Source organism: Phaethon aethereus (genome assembly GCF_964289735.1).
Source record: "Phaethon aethereus genome assembly, chromosome: 7".
NCBI lineage: Eukaryota > Metazoa > Chordata > Aves > Phaethontiformes > Phaethontidae > Phaethon > Phaethon aethereus.
Window position 1 is genome coordinate 24510954 of NC_138583.1, and position 15737 is coordinate 24526690.

General features: G+C 36.9%; 1 protein-coding gene across 1 annotated transcript in view; it reads left to right on the plus strand.

Annotated features, from left to right (window-relative positions):
* The window catches only part of DNTT (DNA nucleotidylexotransferase), a gene marked incomplete at both ends in the record, with an annotated part of 93755 nt that overhangs the window by 8579 nt on the left and 69439 nt on the right, over positions 1-15737 (plus strand). Inside the window, 3 exons of the mRNA XM_082002453.1 lie at positions 1816-1941; positions 12585-12755; positions 14029-14100. Of these exons, the coding sequence (XP_081858579.1) occupies positions 1816-1941; positions 12585-12755; positions 14029-14100 (369 nt within the window). The remainder of the gene's footprint in view (positions 1-1815; positions 1942-12584; positions 12756-14028; positions 14101-15737) is intronic.

The window sequence follows — 15737 nt, forward strand, 5'->3', positions numbered from 1 at the left end:
CTTCCTTTCTTTCAGTGTATGCTATGAAAACTGCCATATAATTCACTGCTCCTTCAGCTGTGCAAGCAAATGCCTTTTTTGTGTGTGTGTGAATACTATTGTTTAACTACTCTGTATCAAATACAAAGGCAATTTAGCATGAAATTATGTGTGTGGGGGGTGTGTGTGTGTGTGTGAAGGCACATACACACATTTATAGGTTTGCCTAGTGCAGGTGCTAGCTTTATGTCTCCATGTCTTTAGACACAGGGGAGAAAGGGCTCATCATTCCATTATTGGGGTGAAAATTTCCTCCATGTATCTTTGTGATATTTCTTGCTGTTGAACCATTTCCCTGTGGATTTTGGATAGCGTGATGCAATACACTTTTCACAGATCTATGAAATGTTTTCAGACAAAATGACAAATAGCAAACACTACACAGAGATACTGAGAACATTCTGGGTGTTTCCAAAATATTTCTGTTTGGGGCACTTTCAATGAAAGCAAAGGAATTAAAGGGTGGGTTGTATAAAACAGCAGAAAAGCTGGTGCCAGGGTGTCTTTTTCCAGTTGCTCACCGGTCAGGACACTCGCGTGTTGAGTACTTGTGCTCAGGACCCTGTTTTACTAATGGGGACGTGACTCTGCATAGCCTACCTTTCAGGAGAATTCCCTTCCCACCCTGCTACAGAGACTGCCCACAGGCTTTTTTGTGGATCCTTGTTGATTTTGCATGGAACAAGATTAGGTGAAAGGCAAATGAACATGAAGGGTGCCTGGTGCTTGGGAAACTCGCATTTAAGTTTTGGCACCTGGCTGCTTTTCCTTGCTCCAGTGAACACCTAAAAATGATGTCTGATTTGGATCAGCATGTGTGGAAGAGGCTGAGTGAGAAACCGCATCATAAGGTGAATGCTGGCTGGTGGATGAAAGCATGGAGATGATGCTTTTACGGCTGTTTGTAAATGTTTCCTTTGCTTTATAATGACCGCAAAATAGAACATTTAGCATAATGAATTAAATCGAAACCAAAAAAGCTTTCTTCCGTTTTACCTGGAAGAAGGGGGAAAAGTTTATCTTAAAATTGTACAAACATTTTTCCTCCACCACTGAATTGAGCTGCAGATCGAAAAATTCAGTTATTTGAGCATCTTTTTTTTTTTTTGTGTCTTTCTTTTCCCCTCCTTGGTCTAACACCCCTGATCTTATATTGAATCATCTAGTGTTTTCTGGGAAAATTCTTTGTTCTTTTAAGCTTATCCACTCTTAAAACTCTGTAGATTTTTCAGTCTTATTGCAATAACAAGAGAAGTAGGAGAGAGACTTGTCAAAATTTCTTTGCGGAGAGAGTGGTGAAGCATTGGAACAGGCTGCCCAGGGGAGGTGGTGGAGTCACCATCACTGGAAGTGTTCAAAAAATGTGTAGATTTTCACTTCAGGACATGGTTTAGTGGGCATGGTGGTGTTGGTTTGATGGTTGGACTTGATGACCTTAAAGGTCTTTTCCAACCTTAGTGATTCTGTGATTCTGTAGAGAGACTTTTTTCTTTTTTTTTTTTTAAATGACAGTACCATTGAAAACTCCCTGCAAGAACTTACTGCAGAAAATGAAAAACCCCAGTAATCACCAGATAAACTGGTATTGTCATGAAATTAAATTAATGAAATTAATTATGAAATGAAATGTTTTTCCTAGGAAGATGATAGGAGCACTATTATTCTCTTACCACACTTAAAGGTATGTATTTTGGGCTCATGAAATATATTGCTGATATCTTAAGTTATTTGGCAGGTGTGTCCCCAACCTTATCCCCATTTTTTTTTTCTTGTTAGGAACAAGATCAGTCTCCTCCTTTGAATACACCTGAATCGGAATTGCCGTCATTTATTGTAAGCAAAGTGTCTCAGTATTCCTGTCAAAGGAAGACAACTTTAAATAACTGCAACAAGAAATTCACGGTAATACTTTTTCTATCCATGAAATAAAACCTAGCATAAGTAAAATAATTAATATAGTACTTGCATCAATATTTTCTATGGCACTGTCAGTAAATTCATGAGTTAAACAGGCAGTACAATGATAACAATTTTTAAAAGTTATAAATCTGCCATTTTTAAATAAAAATTGAATGCAAGCTTAATTGCAACCTTTAATTATTGCTGCAAGCTTAACACAGTGGATCTTTAAATACACTGATAGCTTGTAAACACATGAATTTTTAAAATAAATGGTAGAATAGCATTCTGAAAGTATCTTTTAGCCTTTCATAACAGCCTTATTTGACAAGCTGGAAGTAATAATAAGCAAACGTTTGGCTTAGATCAGTCCAAGGTACTTCACAATTACTGTGCTGCCTTTTCATTTGCCCAAGTGTGGTTGTAAGCTTCAGATTTTCACAACCGCTTAGTTATGAAAACAGATTGTGTGATCAATGTAATTATTTAAACATCATAAAAACCCCCTTTAAATTGTCTAGTTAAATGGGAGTCTTAGGGACTGTCATACGTCCTATTTAATGCTCATAACATTATACAATTCAGTGAGTATGAAAAGCCTGAGTCATCTGGTCTAAATTCCTCTTAAGCTATTGTGCCTAATGGCTCCTCTTGGTTGGCTCTAGATACTCAGTGACAACGATTCAATAGGAAACTTTTGACATAGAGACTCCAATGTAGTACAGTCTGAATAAATCTGTCATAGTTACATTCATATGTTTCAACTATAACATGAAACACCTCCTCATCTTCTTAAAGTTTTATTATTTATTTTCTTATTATTCATAGTTTTTTTTATGCTTTTACTTTGTGTGTGCCTATACATACATACAAATCTTTCAAGTAAATATTATTTCTAAGATCCATATAAAAAAATAACAGATACCGGTAATTTGAGAATAAAAAACGTTTATGGGGTAAATACTAAAACCTCTGGGAATTCAGAACTAAAGATAAACCTAAGAGCAATTCCAAAATATCTTGATCTGGGAGTGCACAGTTAAAAATTAAACAACCTAAATTTTGCCCTGTAGTGATGCTTTGAAATAATCATCAATAATACCTATTATATAATAGTGTTTATGGTACTCAAATAAGTTAATCTGTTTGGTTATTTAAAAAATTTTCCCTTTTTGCGCGACCTGGTGGAAATTGTGTTTTGACCCTGCTTTGAGCCTGCAGATAGACTAGAGACCTCCCGAGGTCCCTTCCAGCCCCAATGGTTCCGACATACCCAAAACTGTTTCTTTTGAAATGGCTACCATGCCCCACCTCCTGCTAGAAAAACAAGGCTGTGAATGTTATCATTTAATGTCTTGAAAGCAGTTGTTCTTTTTCACTGTTTACAAATACAAAGTACACTCTGCTGTAGGGGAAGACGTCAGACCAAGTATGGTATGACCCAAAGATTCTATAAAATGCTGGCCTTCTTGGGGAAATAGAAAGTAAGTGCTTTAGTGCTATGCTTCCTGAAAACAGTGGGGTGTGGGAGTCTGCCTCTGTTGGTTTTTCTGTAGTAGGACGTTTTGTCGGTCATTCCGAAGGTAAAAAATTAAAAGTAACTGTGGTGGACAACAGCGAAGTACAATGGCTACTCCTAGAAGGCACAAAGTTCTTGATTTTTAACTATTGTTAAAATTTTGAGCACAAAAAGGTTTAGAATAAGGTATTTCCTTTTTTTAATGATAGCTTTTAAAATTATCTTTCATTTTTGAAACATCTAACATATGTATTTGTAAATTCTCGCAGTATTTTTCCATTTTTGAAGACTGGGTAATATACCTCTAGCAAACATAGTCTGTCTCCTAGCAGTTGAATTCCTGAATTTAGTCCAAGATTTAGTTCAAACAAAAAACTACGATACCAGCAACGTGTTCATTGAGTGGTTTCTTTTATACCTGTGCTTTGCAGAGAGGCAGTCCCTAAATTACTTCCAAGTTTATCATTGCCGCAGCCTTAATGTCAGAATACAACTTGTATTTGATAAATGAATTTAGCTGAACACATTAGAAGCAGGGCAGTTTGATAACTGAAGCACTAAGACTTCCTTCTGTAATCCTAGATATCAAACATTTCGGAGTCTGGGTAGAAATTGGGTTTCGTAGTGACAAAAGTATCACTTTTTCATCCTCATACTTTGAGAGTACCTGTTCTGAGTTCATGCTGTATTTTATTTCTGGAGGCGGTACTGAACAAGTTGATAATGTGTATGAGTCTGTCTAGTATCTGCACCTTGAAAGTTGTAATATAAGTCTGTATGGCTGTCGCTCTTTTTCCTCACAACCAAAGCTTGCAATGACACCTGAAGGCTTGGATGTTTATGGAGTGCAATAGTCCCATTCCCTGAGGCCTGCCAGTTAGTCTGCCTAATGTCACAGGACCCTGACTTTTAAGTTTTGCTGTTGTTTTGTAGCTCTTTTATTAGACCTGTAATTCACGTTCTCAAATAAAAGTGTTCCAACGTTTTTTTGGGGTGAGCACTTAGCAAGTGCACTGAAGCATTGGTATAATTCACTTGTGCATGCTGTGCGCAGCCAACCATTAAATGACAGATTTTCCCTGGCTCAGTGCCGTGCATCCTGAAAATTAGGTCCAAACCATCTTGAATTATGTGTTGATGATAGTATTTTGTTATAACAACTTTATTCTGTGAGCCAAGGTTGTTCCTTTTTCTTACAGATTTTCTGTTCTCTTTGGTTAGCTTGAAAATAACGCTTTTCAATCTCGCCTATAACAGGGGCATGAAGCTATTATGTGCCTACGCATTCCTGGATGAAATAAGGGATTCCTCTTTCTACTGCCCTTTGCCATGATACCCTGTGTCAAATTCTGCTTTCAAATGAATAGTAGTTATGTTTGAGAAAGAGTGGTAGTTATGTTTGACATCTTTTAGTCCCTTCAGAAGAGCAGGAAAACAGTCACTAATAGGCAGTGACTTCTGGAGAAATTGGTAATTAGTGATTGGTTTTAATCTTGAGTCCTGTTCTGTATGTATCTTACCATGAAACACCATTTATTAAAACCAAATAGCAGACATATTTGATGAGGGCTCATGAAGACAAGGTGGTGGTTTGGCACACTAAATGCAATGTCTATGTTCAGCTGTCCCATGTTTCCTTTCTATTGTAATAGCCAGAAAGTAACTTGCAGAAAGGCACAACAAACAAGTTTTACGTCGCGGGGGAAGCTACCGAAGGGTTGGCAAAGACTGTCCAGATGTTAAGGTTTCATTACTATGTTCAGTATGGGGCAAACCCTACCTGAATTATTTTTTTTTTATGAGCTGTTGAGTAGTAGCAAGGCCTGTTGTGTGAAGAATAGACTAAACATGTCAAATTGCATGCCAAGGAAAAGGCAGTGGCATTGCGTGGCAGTTCATGGAGGAAAAATGCAACTGCTTCAGACTTGCGGGGCCTCATGTGGTCTTTGGGTCATTGTGCATCACATCTTGTGTCCTCATGGTACATAAGTTGGGAATCACTGCCATGGGCTTTACTGATCTGGGTGATTCAGGGATTGACCTGAATGCATAGCCCTAACTCACAGGTGAACTGTAGCTGTTCAGATGGGTAAAGGTGCAAAAAAAAGGGGGCAAATTGTTTCACCAGAGGCTGTACCTTAGCATGTTTCCTTTACGTTTGTTGTAAACATTAATGTTGTTATGGAATTTAATATTACAATATTGTTTTCTGGCTCGTTTGTAAATAGCTAGCCATCCTTCCCCTCTCCCGCTGAAAATATACACTTGGGGAGCTGCATTGTGTTTTCTTGTGGTAAAATAAATGGAGTCATTCTGCTGTGCCTGAGAGGGGTTGTCGGATTTGAATATTAATACCAGACTGCAATGAAATTCAGAAAGACATTCTTCTGTGAGGAAAATACAATTTAATTCTTACAGAAGAAACTAATTAAGTCAGAGGCAAATGGTTCCGTGATTCTGAGGCTTATTGCTAATGCTACTGAATGTTACTCTGCTTTCGCTGTTACTCATAGTAATGAGAATGTGGATGTTCAGCATGGGAAAGATGCCTGGTTTCCTTTCTGCTCTGTTAGAGGGGGGAAAAAAAATTCCTTTTTAATTTTCTCTTCTTTTGTACCTATAGAAACATATATCGGTTATGCCAGTGGCTCAAGCATTTATTATTATTCAGTTTTAAAACAGACCTCAGGAGAACATCAACTTTAATTTTATAATGAACTTGGGAGCTCTATAGGTCGAAACCCACTAACTGAATGCATACCCTTAATAACATGTACTGTCTGACTGACACGGCTTACTTCAGTAAAAATTCTCCAGATGATAGAATTCACACATTTTGTAAATGTATACCTATCCAAAATGATCTGCTGGTTTGGTCTAAGGAGGAAATATCTCTTCATATTCAAGGTAAGAGGCGGGGTTGCTCCCCAAAATACAAACAGAATAAAAATATACCTGTACCTTTTGTATACATACAAATCTGGGTCGCCATCAAGTCTATGCTGCTTTCTTTGACCATATTCATACATGTAATATACACTTAGCATTTTATGCTTCTCATTACACTGTGTGTTTTTATCTAAGGCAGTGTTAAGTGATTGACACTGTAACTGCATTTTTGTGCTTTGTTGGCAAATCTTTTCTCACAATTGTGTTTTCTTTCACATTATGTGGAAAAATATGGAAACTTCTCAAGAGTACCACTGCTTTCTTTTGCAAGACATGAACCTGTTATTATTGGTTAATATAAGGAGAAGCTGGAGCGACCAGATATTTATTTCTAATAACAGTGTGTATACAAGGACCCTGAGATTGTGCACATTGTGCTATTACTGTTACTTTCATTCTCTCACCTCCTTTGTTTCTGCAGCTGATGTAAGATGATGCGATAAAATCTTTGGACCTGGGCAAGTACTGGGCTTTTCAGGTCAGATACCAAAAATAAAATAAAAAAAATCAGATTGCACAAAAATGGATCACACTATTTATTTGGAAATCACTTTAGTCGACACTACAGGTTGGCTCAAATTGCTTAATTCTCCTTGAAATAAACACCTGAAAGTATTTATTTTCTCTGTGTATAAAAAAGGTATTCATGTGCCCTATGTCTCTTCCCCTTGACACATTAAATTAGGTATTACACTGGGGAAAGCAAGAAGAAAATTATTTGAATGGATGGTTCATTCTAAATCTCTTTAAAATTAGTTTGGTCAGTTTTGAAGGGACACCAACCACTGGCAACAGCCATGTCATGCGAACTAGGACCCACCCTTTGGATTTACAATTTAGTAAATAAACTTCAAATAGAAAACAGCAATTTGAGAGAAAAAGCAATTTGACTCAAATTGCTGTTCTGAGTATAATAATCTTTCAACCAGGTATCATGTAGGATTTTTTAAATTTTTTTTTTTTTTTGTTAGGAACACTTTGCTATTTAGCTCTTCAGTGGATTAAGTTCACCTGTACAATGATATGTTGTTTTTTTTTAATTTGTGTTGCAGTCGTGTTTGCAGGCTCAAGTAAGACAGAGGCCTTTTTTATAAGACATATGGTACGAACACATTGTAAAAGACAATTCAAGCCCCAGAGATTTCATAGCCCTAATAGACAGCAAGGGAAACAATGGCAGGGAGGTCTGAGGCAGCTTTCCAAGGTCACACAGCAGAGAAGCAATGGGTGTAGCCGTGGGAATAGACAAGTGCCATGGGAATAGACAAGTGCCATGTCCATGAAGCTGTAACGCTTATTCACAAAACGTATTAGATTTAAAGTATGTTCTTGGTAGTATAACATTGGTGATGTCTGTTCTCGCAGAGTCTTAAACTGAGGTTACTAAAGACTATTTTGCAAGTAGCAATGGAACTGCTCTAGCAATCTTGTTGAAATGAGCAGGTTAGTACGAAGCATAGCATGGGATCATTAGCTGCTTTGGCTTTTCTGAATGTGAGTGGACTTATGTACTCTGATATTCATGTTGAAAGTTATTGGATTACCTGTTCAGCAGGCATAAACCTGCACAGCATTATTGAGGTTTTGTTGTTTTGGTTTTTTTTAAGAATTGTTCTCATATATTAGTTGGGAATCTTGCTCTTTGTGTTGATTTCAGTGTTGTGATTTTTAACACTTATAATATGATATTCTACTGTGCATTTTTACATGTGCAAAGTGCTTACTGGTAACTTTGCTTTGTTAATGATATTTTATCCTACTAGGTCTTGAATACCAGATATTGACTAAACTGCAAAATTTCTGTCAGTACCCCCCCATCCTCTTCCTTATTTTTACCATAATTCAGCAAAATCTTTGTGTGCTTTTGCATCTGACCCACTGGGATCTGGAAGTCCATTCCATCCCCAAGATTTTCCATAGCCCAAGTCTCACCAACCTATATTCCACAATTTCAGATACAGATGGAAAATTTGCAATAACTGAAGAACTGAAATGTAGCCCAGCTATCTTTCACATTTAATTAGAGCAGTCCCTGCAGAATACCCCGGAGATTATGAAAATCCCACATGTTGGAAATCTCGAGAAATTTGGCTTCCTTTTAAACAGGCCATCTGAGTATTGTTCTGATTGATAGAAAGATGGCTAGGTGACTAATGTAAGAAATACGAAGGTTTAGGGAAAATGACGGGTCAGTAACTTTCCTTTTTATAGCACCATAAATAAATTTCACCAGAGATCTAATAGACTGCAAGCTTTTTTTCAGCTAATATAGGAGTTTCATGTGCTTTTCCTCTCTGGAATATTATTCAATATGGACTATAATATTCAATAGACAGCAACTCCACTTGGAGATTGGTTGCTTTCGATTTTAAAGCAGAAAGATTTTATCAAAAAGAATGTCAAAAGCAGTTTTATGTTAAAAGACAGATCTGTGATTAATTACAGCATTTGCAGGCAATGTTTTGTACAGGGAATAATGAATATTCAATACTATTTAATTGTTTATTTATAACAGCTTAATGAGCTTTACAAAGGCAGGAAAACACTGAAAAATGCAAACTAGAATGGTAAAAATGCTTTGATTATATTTTCTCATTGACTGTCAACAGCCTCTGAGTAAAAAGCTATACGTGATCGTGTTTTTCAATAATGGTGGTGACATGGCTTTCTGAAAAATGTCCTCCTGCTAGTAGAAAGGGGCTAATACCTCTCTAAAACAGCAGTGGTAGTGGTATATGCAGACACATTTATCATGATGGCTGATTATTCAGTATAGAATACACGTATTTAAATGTGCATGTGAGAGGCTGCCTGCTGGGAGTGAGAAAAACATCCCTAGACTTTGAGCTTCCTGATCAAGAATACTGTCAGTCTCTGTCATTGCTACATACTGGTGAGCAGGTACTTATGAGAACTGTTTTCTGTCTATGTATTTGTCTGTATAGACTATTTTAACAAGAACAACTTTTTTTTTTTTTGTTCTATTCCCCCATTAATTCTGCTAGTGTTAACTGGAGTAAGAAATTTCTTGCCAAACTCTGCTTTCTTGAGTATTCGTGTGCACAGATGGTATAGAGAGAAAAAGAAAAAGCAATCATAATTTTGTGAGTGGAAATATAAATCTTGCTTAAAGCAAGAAGTAGCATCTTTTACTGCATAGTGGAAAAGAATCTTTGAAGCTGATGAAGAAAAATAATAAGAATTTGGGAGGACATCCAAAAAAATCCCCAACCCACAAAAATCCTACAGCAGAAGAAACATCTGACTCCTATCACCCCACTTGTAATAAAAATATATATTCCCCATTTGCTTTGCAGTACCATGTATGCTGTATTTGTTCTTCCATATGCAGACTGGGATGAATCCGTGCTGCTTGTCACCTCAAATTGGTAGTCTCCTTTTTTTTTCTGTGTTAGTTTTCTTTCTCTATGGGAACTATAATGTGCACCTGTCTTTAACCAAAAAGTATGTAATCAAATACAACATAATCTGTCAAGCAAATGAAGATTGTAAATGTGGGAAAAAAAGAATAGCAGTTGAATAAATCCAGCAATTAACCACTGCAAGAGCTTTAAAGACAGCTGTAAGGAAGCAAAGGTTTTGTGCACTATTTTTGTAATAGGATGGTGGGGTGTTTTTGTGTGTGTGGTTTTCGGTTTTGTTTTTTTTTCTTTCTAAGGGCTAGTTGAATATAAATACTGGTAGAAATTTCCAGATCAAGCATCTTGCTAAACAGCTTTCTGTCTCAAGAGGCCTTTCATGAAATGTTATGAAACTGGAATTGCACAGCACTTGGTAATCAGGGTAGCTGATAAATAAATATGCAGCTGAGGGGATGATTCATCCACTGAAGATGGACAACAGGTGACTGATTCTTAGAGAGATCAAGCAGTGAAGTTATACTGGTGATATAGAACAAAGCAAAGTCTCTATAGGAAGCCCTAATTAATTATTTTTATACACTTTAATATGGTAGCTCACGAGGAAAAAAAGGGAAATTGAAGTGGTTTTGTTCAGCTAAGGTACCTATTTCTTCTAAAGAGAGACTGTCAAACCAATTAAGATGTCATATTTTTTAAGAGAAAAGTTTTCCAAATCCTAGGGTCAGCAGAGACAACTTTTTCTTGCAGATTTTGATTAAAACTTTGATTTTGCTTCAATGACCCTATAATGTTCATAATCTGAACAACACAACATAGCAGATTGTTTATTTTTCTAGAACTGACCAAACAATGAAATGTAAAATATAAATAATCTACATTCACTGTGAAAGGTACACTTTATTTTAAGAAGTTGTTCTGTTTTAATGATCTAAATGATTGCACCTCAAGTAAAATCTTTTTGTTGCTGCTGGTTAAATCAGGCTGTATTCCTTCAAGTCAGGGTGACAGAGGCTGTTCTCAATTCCACAGATGTAATAAAAGGATGACTTCACTGAATTTGCCGTCGTGTCAGTTAGTGGGCTTGGAACTGACTCCAGTTTACCTGGAGATATTACGCATGTGGCATTTAGGATGTGCAAGGCCTGAAGGTTTTTACTTGGCTTTATCTTTCAATATAAACCATGTTAATGCTAAGCTAAAAATCAAAGCAAAATCTAAAATTATTTTTCTTTAAACTATATAATGATGCATTTAATTACAAATGATATAAAATCTGAGCCTAAATATGATCAGTGATCCCATAAGCACCGCGGGCAGGAAAAAGCTGTTTAATCTTATTCCTTCCTACTCTCCACTGCAGTCCTTGTTCTAGTCCGCCGTTTGCCGTCGGTGTCTGTGTCGCAGGGTGTTACTCATTCCAAAACCCTTCTGAAGAGCCACTTGGACTCAGCTCAGTGCAGTGATGACTGCAGGCAGAGGCACCCTGTAAGCCACGACTTTGTCGTTTTGTAGCGCCTCGTGGGTCGAAGAAGAGACAGGAGGAAGCTGGAAAAGGGGAAGGATGCGCAGCGGCTGATACAGCGGGGCGTATGGCCCCGTCCAGGCTGGGCTCTGTTAGGTGCTCTTGGGAGAGCCTGGCTGCAGAGCGAGAAGCGGGGTGTCTGGCAGGACACCGTCTGACGTGGGAGCCTTGCAAGCCTGGCTTGTTTACGGTCTGTACCCAGCCTGCCCGGCGCCCTTGGAATGATCCACGGGACCATCCCTAACAGCCAGGTGTGGGATACATTTTAGATAAATATTTTGAACAGTGAAAGACGCTTCTGGAAATGGTACGCTCTAAAACATCTCGGAAGAAACCGCTTGATTTTGCAGTCTTGAGTATTTTTGAGTTTTTGTGCAGGGGTTCATTAAGAACTTGGATTTCCAGCTGCTAATCAGCTGTAACCCTTCATCAGTTCTTGTCTTAGGTTAGTCACAAACTTTTTCTTGCAGCATTTGTTCTCTCCCAAAACACAATATTCTACAGTGGGAAACCAAAAAACTGCTTCTCTTCATCACTGTGAGATTTGTTCTCTGCATTTAATCTCTAAAAACTGCTGCTATTAAGATATACATATATATATATCTTAATGGTGTATTAAGGAAGGGATATATAGGGGAGAGAGACTCCAAATCTGCATAAATGACATACGGACAGTTTAAAAAAAAAAAAAAAAATTGTACTGGCACCTTTCAGGTGGTTTTTTTGTGCAAGGTCAAACAAACCAAGCCATGAATAGCTGAAGAACCATAAAGAAAACGTTTTGCTCTTTACATAGGTCATACATTAGAAAAATGAGGAAAAAGTGGGTTTTATTCCTTAAATTACTAATTAGAAGCATGGCTACAAGCTCAAGAAAAAGGAGGTGGTTTGCAGTATTGCTGCAAACTCCTATGTGGTTGTGTCTGAAAATGAAGATGTCGTGTACTGACCTGTCTGGGCACAATTCTAAATATTATGCCACTATTTCACATTGATTTGTTAGATCTGCACAGAATATGGAAAGTCTATCCCACAAAAGATTTTTAAAGTTTGGCTTTGTTACAGATCAAAATCTTTTCCCAAATTTGCCTCTTGAATACAATTTTTACAATACCTGGAATGTTTCAAGTAGTCAGAAAATTATGCTGAATTTTTTTATGAACTCTATCTTTTCATCCCAGTATAAGGAAATCATTCTTGAATTAGCATACAAAGTAACCTTTCTAAGGAGTATACTGAAGCTTTTATTAACCTTTAACTTTTTTCTCCCCAGGATGCCTTTGAGATAATGGCTGAAAATTATGAGTTCAAAGAAAACGAAATATTCTGCCTGGAATTTCTGAGAGCAGCTTCTGTGCTGAAATTTCTTCCATTTCCAGTAACCAGAATGAAAGATATACAAGGGCTGCCCTGCATGGGAGACCGAGTCAGAGATGTCATTGAGGTAATGTGCTTCTGAATTATCTGCTCATTGGTTCTTTTACAGATCTACTTTTAGAGGTTACAGAGTACAGCATTGATGTCCGTGTATATTTACACAGACTTCTCTATTTCCTGAAATAACATTATATTATCCTTGTCACTAAGGACAATGATTTCTGGTAACCTTTTGTAGTAACATAAGGTTTTGTCATGGAACCCCTGAACTTAGGAATAAAGGTAATTAATGAATAAATACAAATTAATAAGTAATGCAGCATCATCTTTGTATGTAATTTTTAAAGGCTCACTCTGATTTGGATGTGACAGGTTAACTGTTCATAGTTTTGTTCATGTGACTTCTGCGCTTGGCAACATCACTTTGCTCACCTGAATTCTTTATTAGAAATACTCTTTTTGCAAAACTAGTAAATATTTTAGTACTTTAATGTTATAATCCTACCTTGCCACGAGTTATAGCAGAGCCTTTCACCCAGGTGATGGATGAACTTTACATTCTTACTGGAGCTTTGAGTATTCCCTGCATTTTTCTTTAATTCTCAGCTCTCACCTACATCTCAGTTGCTGTTATTCCAGCAGGCAGCGGATCAGGGGGTCTCGGCTGTCTGGAGAGATCATTGCTGGGTGTTGTGATTCACTCTGGCTCCTTGTTTACCACACTCCACCAGTTAAGTGTAGCATCTGAAGTGCTCTTTACACCTACTACCTGGGGACTGGGAATTCAATTATGATCCCACAGAAAATAGGATAATTTGCTGGGGTTTTGTTGGTGGGGTTTTTTTTGTTTTTGTTTAGTTTTTATCAGAAAGACTGAAGGAACTGTACACTCAAGTCAAAAAAAAAACAACAAACTGGTCTTACACTGCTCTTACTTTTCAGAGAAGTAAGCTCAACTAAATAATGGAATCTAATTTTCAGGACAACTCATTGATAGCTTATGATAAATAACTGCTTTCTGGCTCTGAATTATGAGTAAATAAGTACTGTGAAATATATTCCATGGTCCTGGTTTCTACTTCATCCTTGAGTAAATTTATGAGTAAATAAGTACTGTGAAATTTATTCTGTGGTTCCAGTTTCTCCTTCATCCTTCAGTAATTTTCTATCTCAAAAAGGATTGCAGAATTTGATCTTAATGGAACAAAACAATATGCTCGCTAAGGATGCTCTTCATGTTTGTACAGGTTGCTAAGACTTCCTTTTAGATTATTTTACTGAATCTTACCATAATCTTGATTGATTTTTTTTTTTTTAAAGTAACCTTTTTCTTTGTTTAGGAGATTATTGAAGAAGGAGAGAGTTCTAGAGCTAAAGAAGTATTAAATGATGAACGATACAAATCATTTAAGGTAAATCTTTCGAGGTTTGTTGCTGTTGTTTAAAATTGCATATATTTTCCTGTTTAGTAGAGCTTAGACATAACCATCAATTTCATTACAAAGGAACATCCAATATCAAGTATAAAGAAAGAAAGGTCTTCAATAAAGAGAAAGGGAGAAACTGTGACAGACTAAGGAATAATGGTGAGATAAGTTACCTTTCTAATTAATGTGATGCATACACAGTTGCTCTTAAGCTTGAACTAAACAATTTGTTTTTCCTGAAAACTAATGTAGTGCATACTCTTTGCTGCAAGTTTAACCCAATGTTTGGTTTATTTTCTTCTCAGTTGATTATCATTATAACACTACACAATCTTGTTCTGGCATTAAGAAAATACCAGGAGAAGATGATGACTGAGATCTATTTTAATTCTCTTCTGTGTGAGGCAGAAGGAAGGGGACTGGAGATACTTCTTTGTTAGGCAGATTGTACGTTTGGTGTCCTGGTCACACTTCTTCACAGTTACAGGGAATCTAAAACACATAAATACTGCAGTTCCCATTTCTTAAATATTCAGTGAGTTTTTCACTGGAAAAATATTTTTTCAATTTTACTTTCAGTTTTAATCTCTAAAAACATCTTGTTTCTGTCTTCAGAAAAAAATATGTCGGAGAGTAAAAGGAATGGGACTGTTTAATTCTCCCCTGCATTACTCACTTTTACTTCAGGTATTGAACGGCTTTTCCATCCTTCCTGACCCCGTAATACAAGTATGAAAGGGCGTTCAGTGATAATTGTTGATGTCATCTGTAGCAATACTCAGAGAAAAGGTGTAGATACACATGTATAGCAAGATTCAGGAACCCGACTATTTCTATTAATGGAAATAAAGACTGAGGATCAGCCAGTAAATCTTACATTTCAAGGTTTAAGAAACTTTTGTGGAGATTAGAATAAAACCCACCAGGGGACAGATTTTATCAAATATGCTTTGTGCCTTGTTTCACATGCCAGATTACAACAAACTTACATGGCTGTCTTGTTAGCTGAGCACAGTCTCAACATTTTGGCTAAATGGGCTCTAGCCAGTTTTTCCCAATAATGTTTTATGTGTTTTTAAGAAAGGCAAGAAGAATCCCATAGTGTTAGTGAATTCCTAACTGTTACTATTTAGCGTGGCTCTGGTTGCTATTGCAAATCACTCATCGTGACTTAAAAGATCGCTGCCGGTCGCAGGATCACAGTTACGAAACGACTGAAATAAATTATGCAGTCTATGTTCTAGATGTACTGTACATTAATCATGTGGTCAGTTTGCCTCCGTATGGAAGTGAATGCTGCAGAGAACAAGTTCACATAATTCACTTTCAAGAGCTGAAAAAGAGCAATGCTCACATACACAATTGAAGAAATGGGCTACCCGCTGCTCACACTGCACTCTGGCAGCTTCTTTAAATTGACATCTATAAACATACTGAATAATAATGGATTTTAGTATGGAATGAAAAAAATGTGGATTTTTTCCTAAAAATTTGGACCGTGGCATAGAATCCATTTTCTTTAGTTCTTTATCCCAATATTAATTAAGTGTCTTGGAATCATTCTATAACTCAGTAATAGACACTTTTGAAAATCTTTTAGCACTAGCAAAAACATTAAAAGA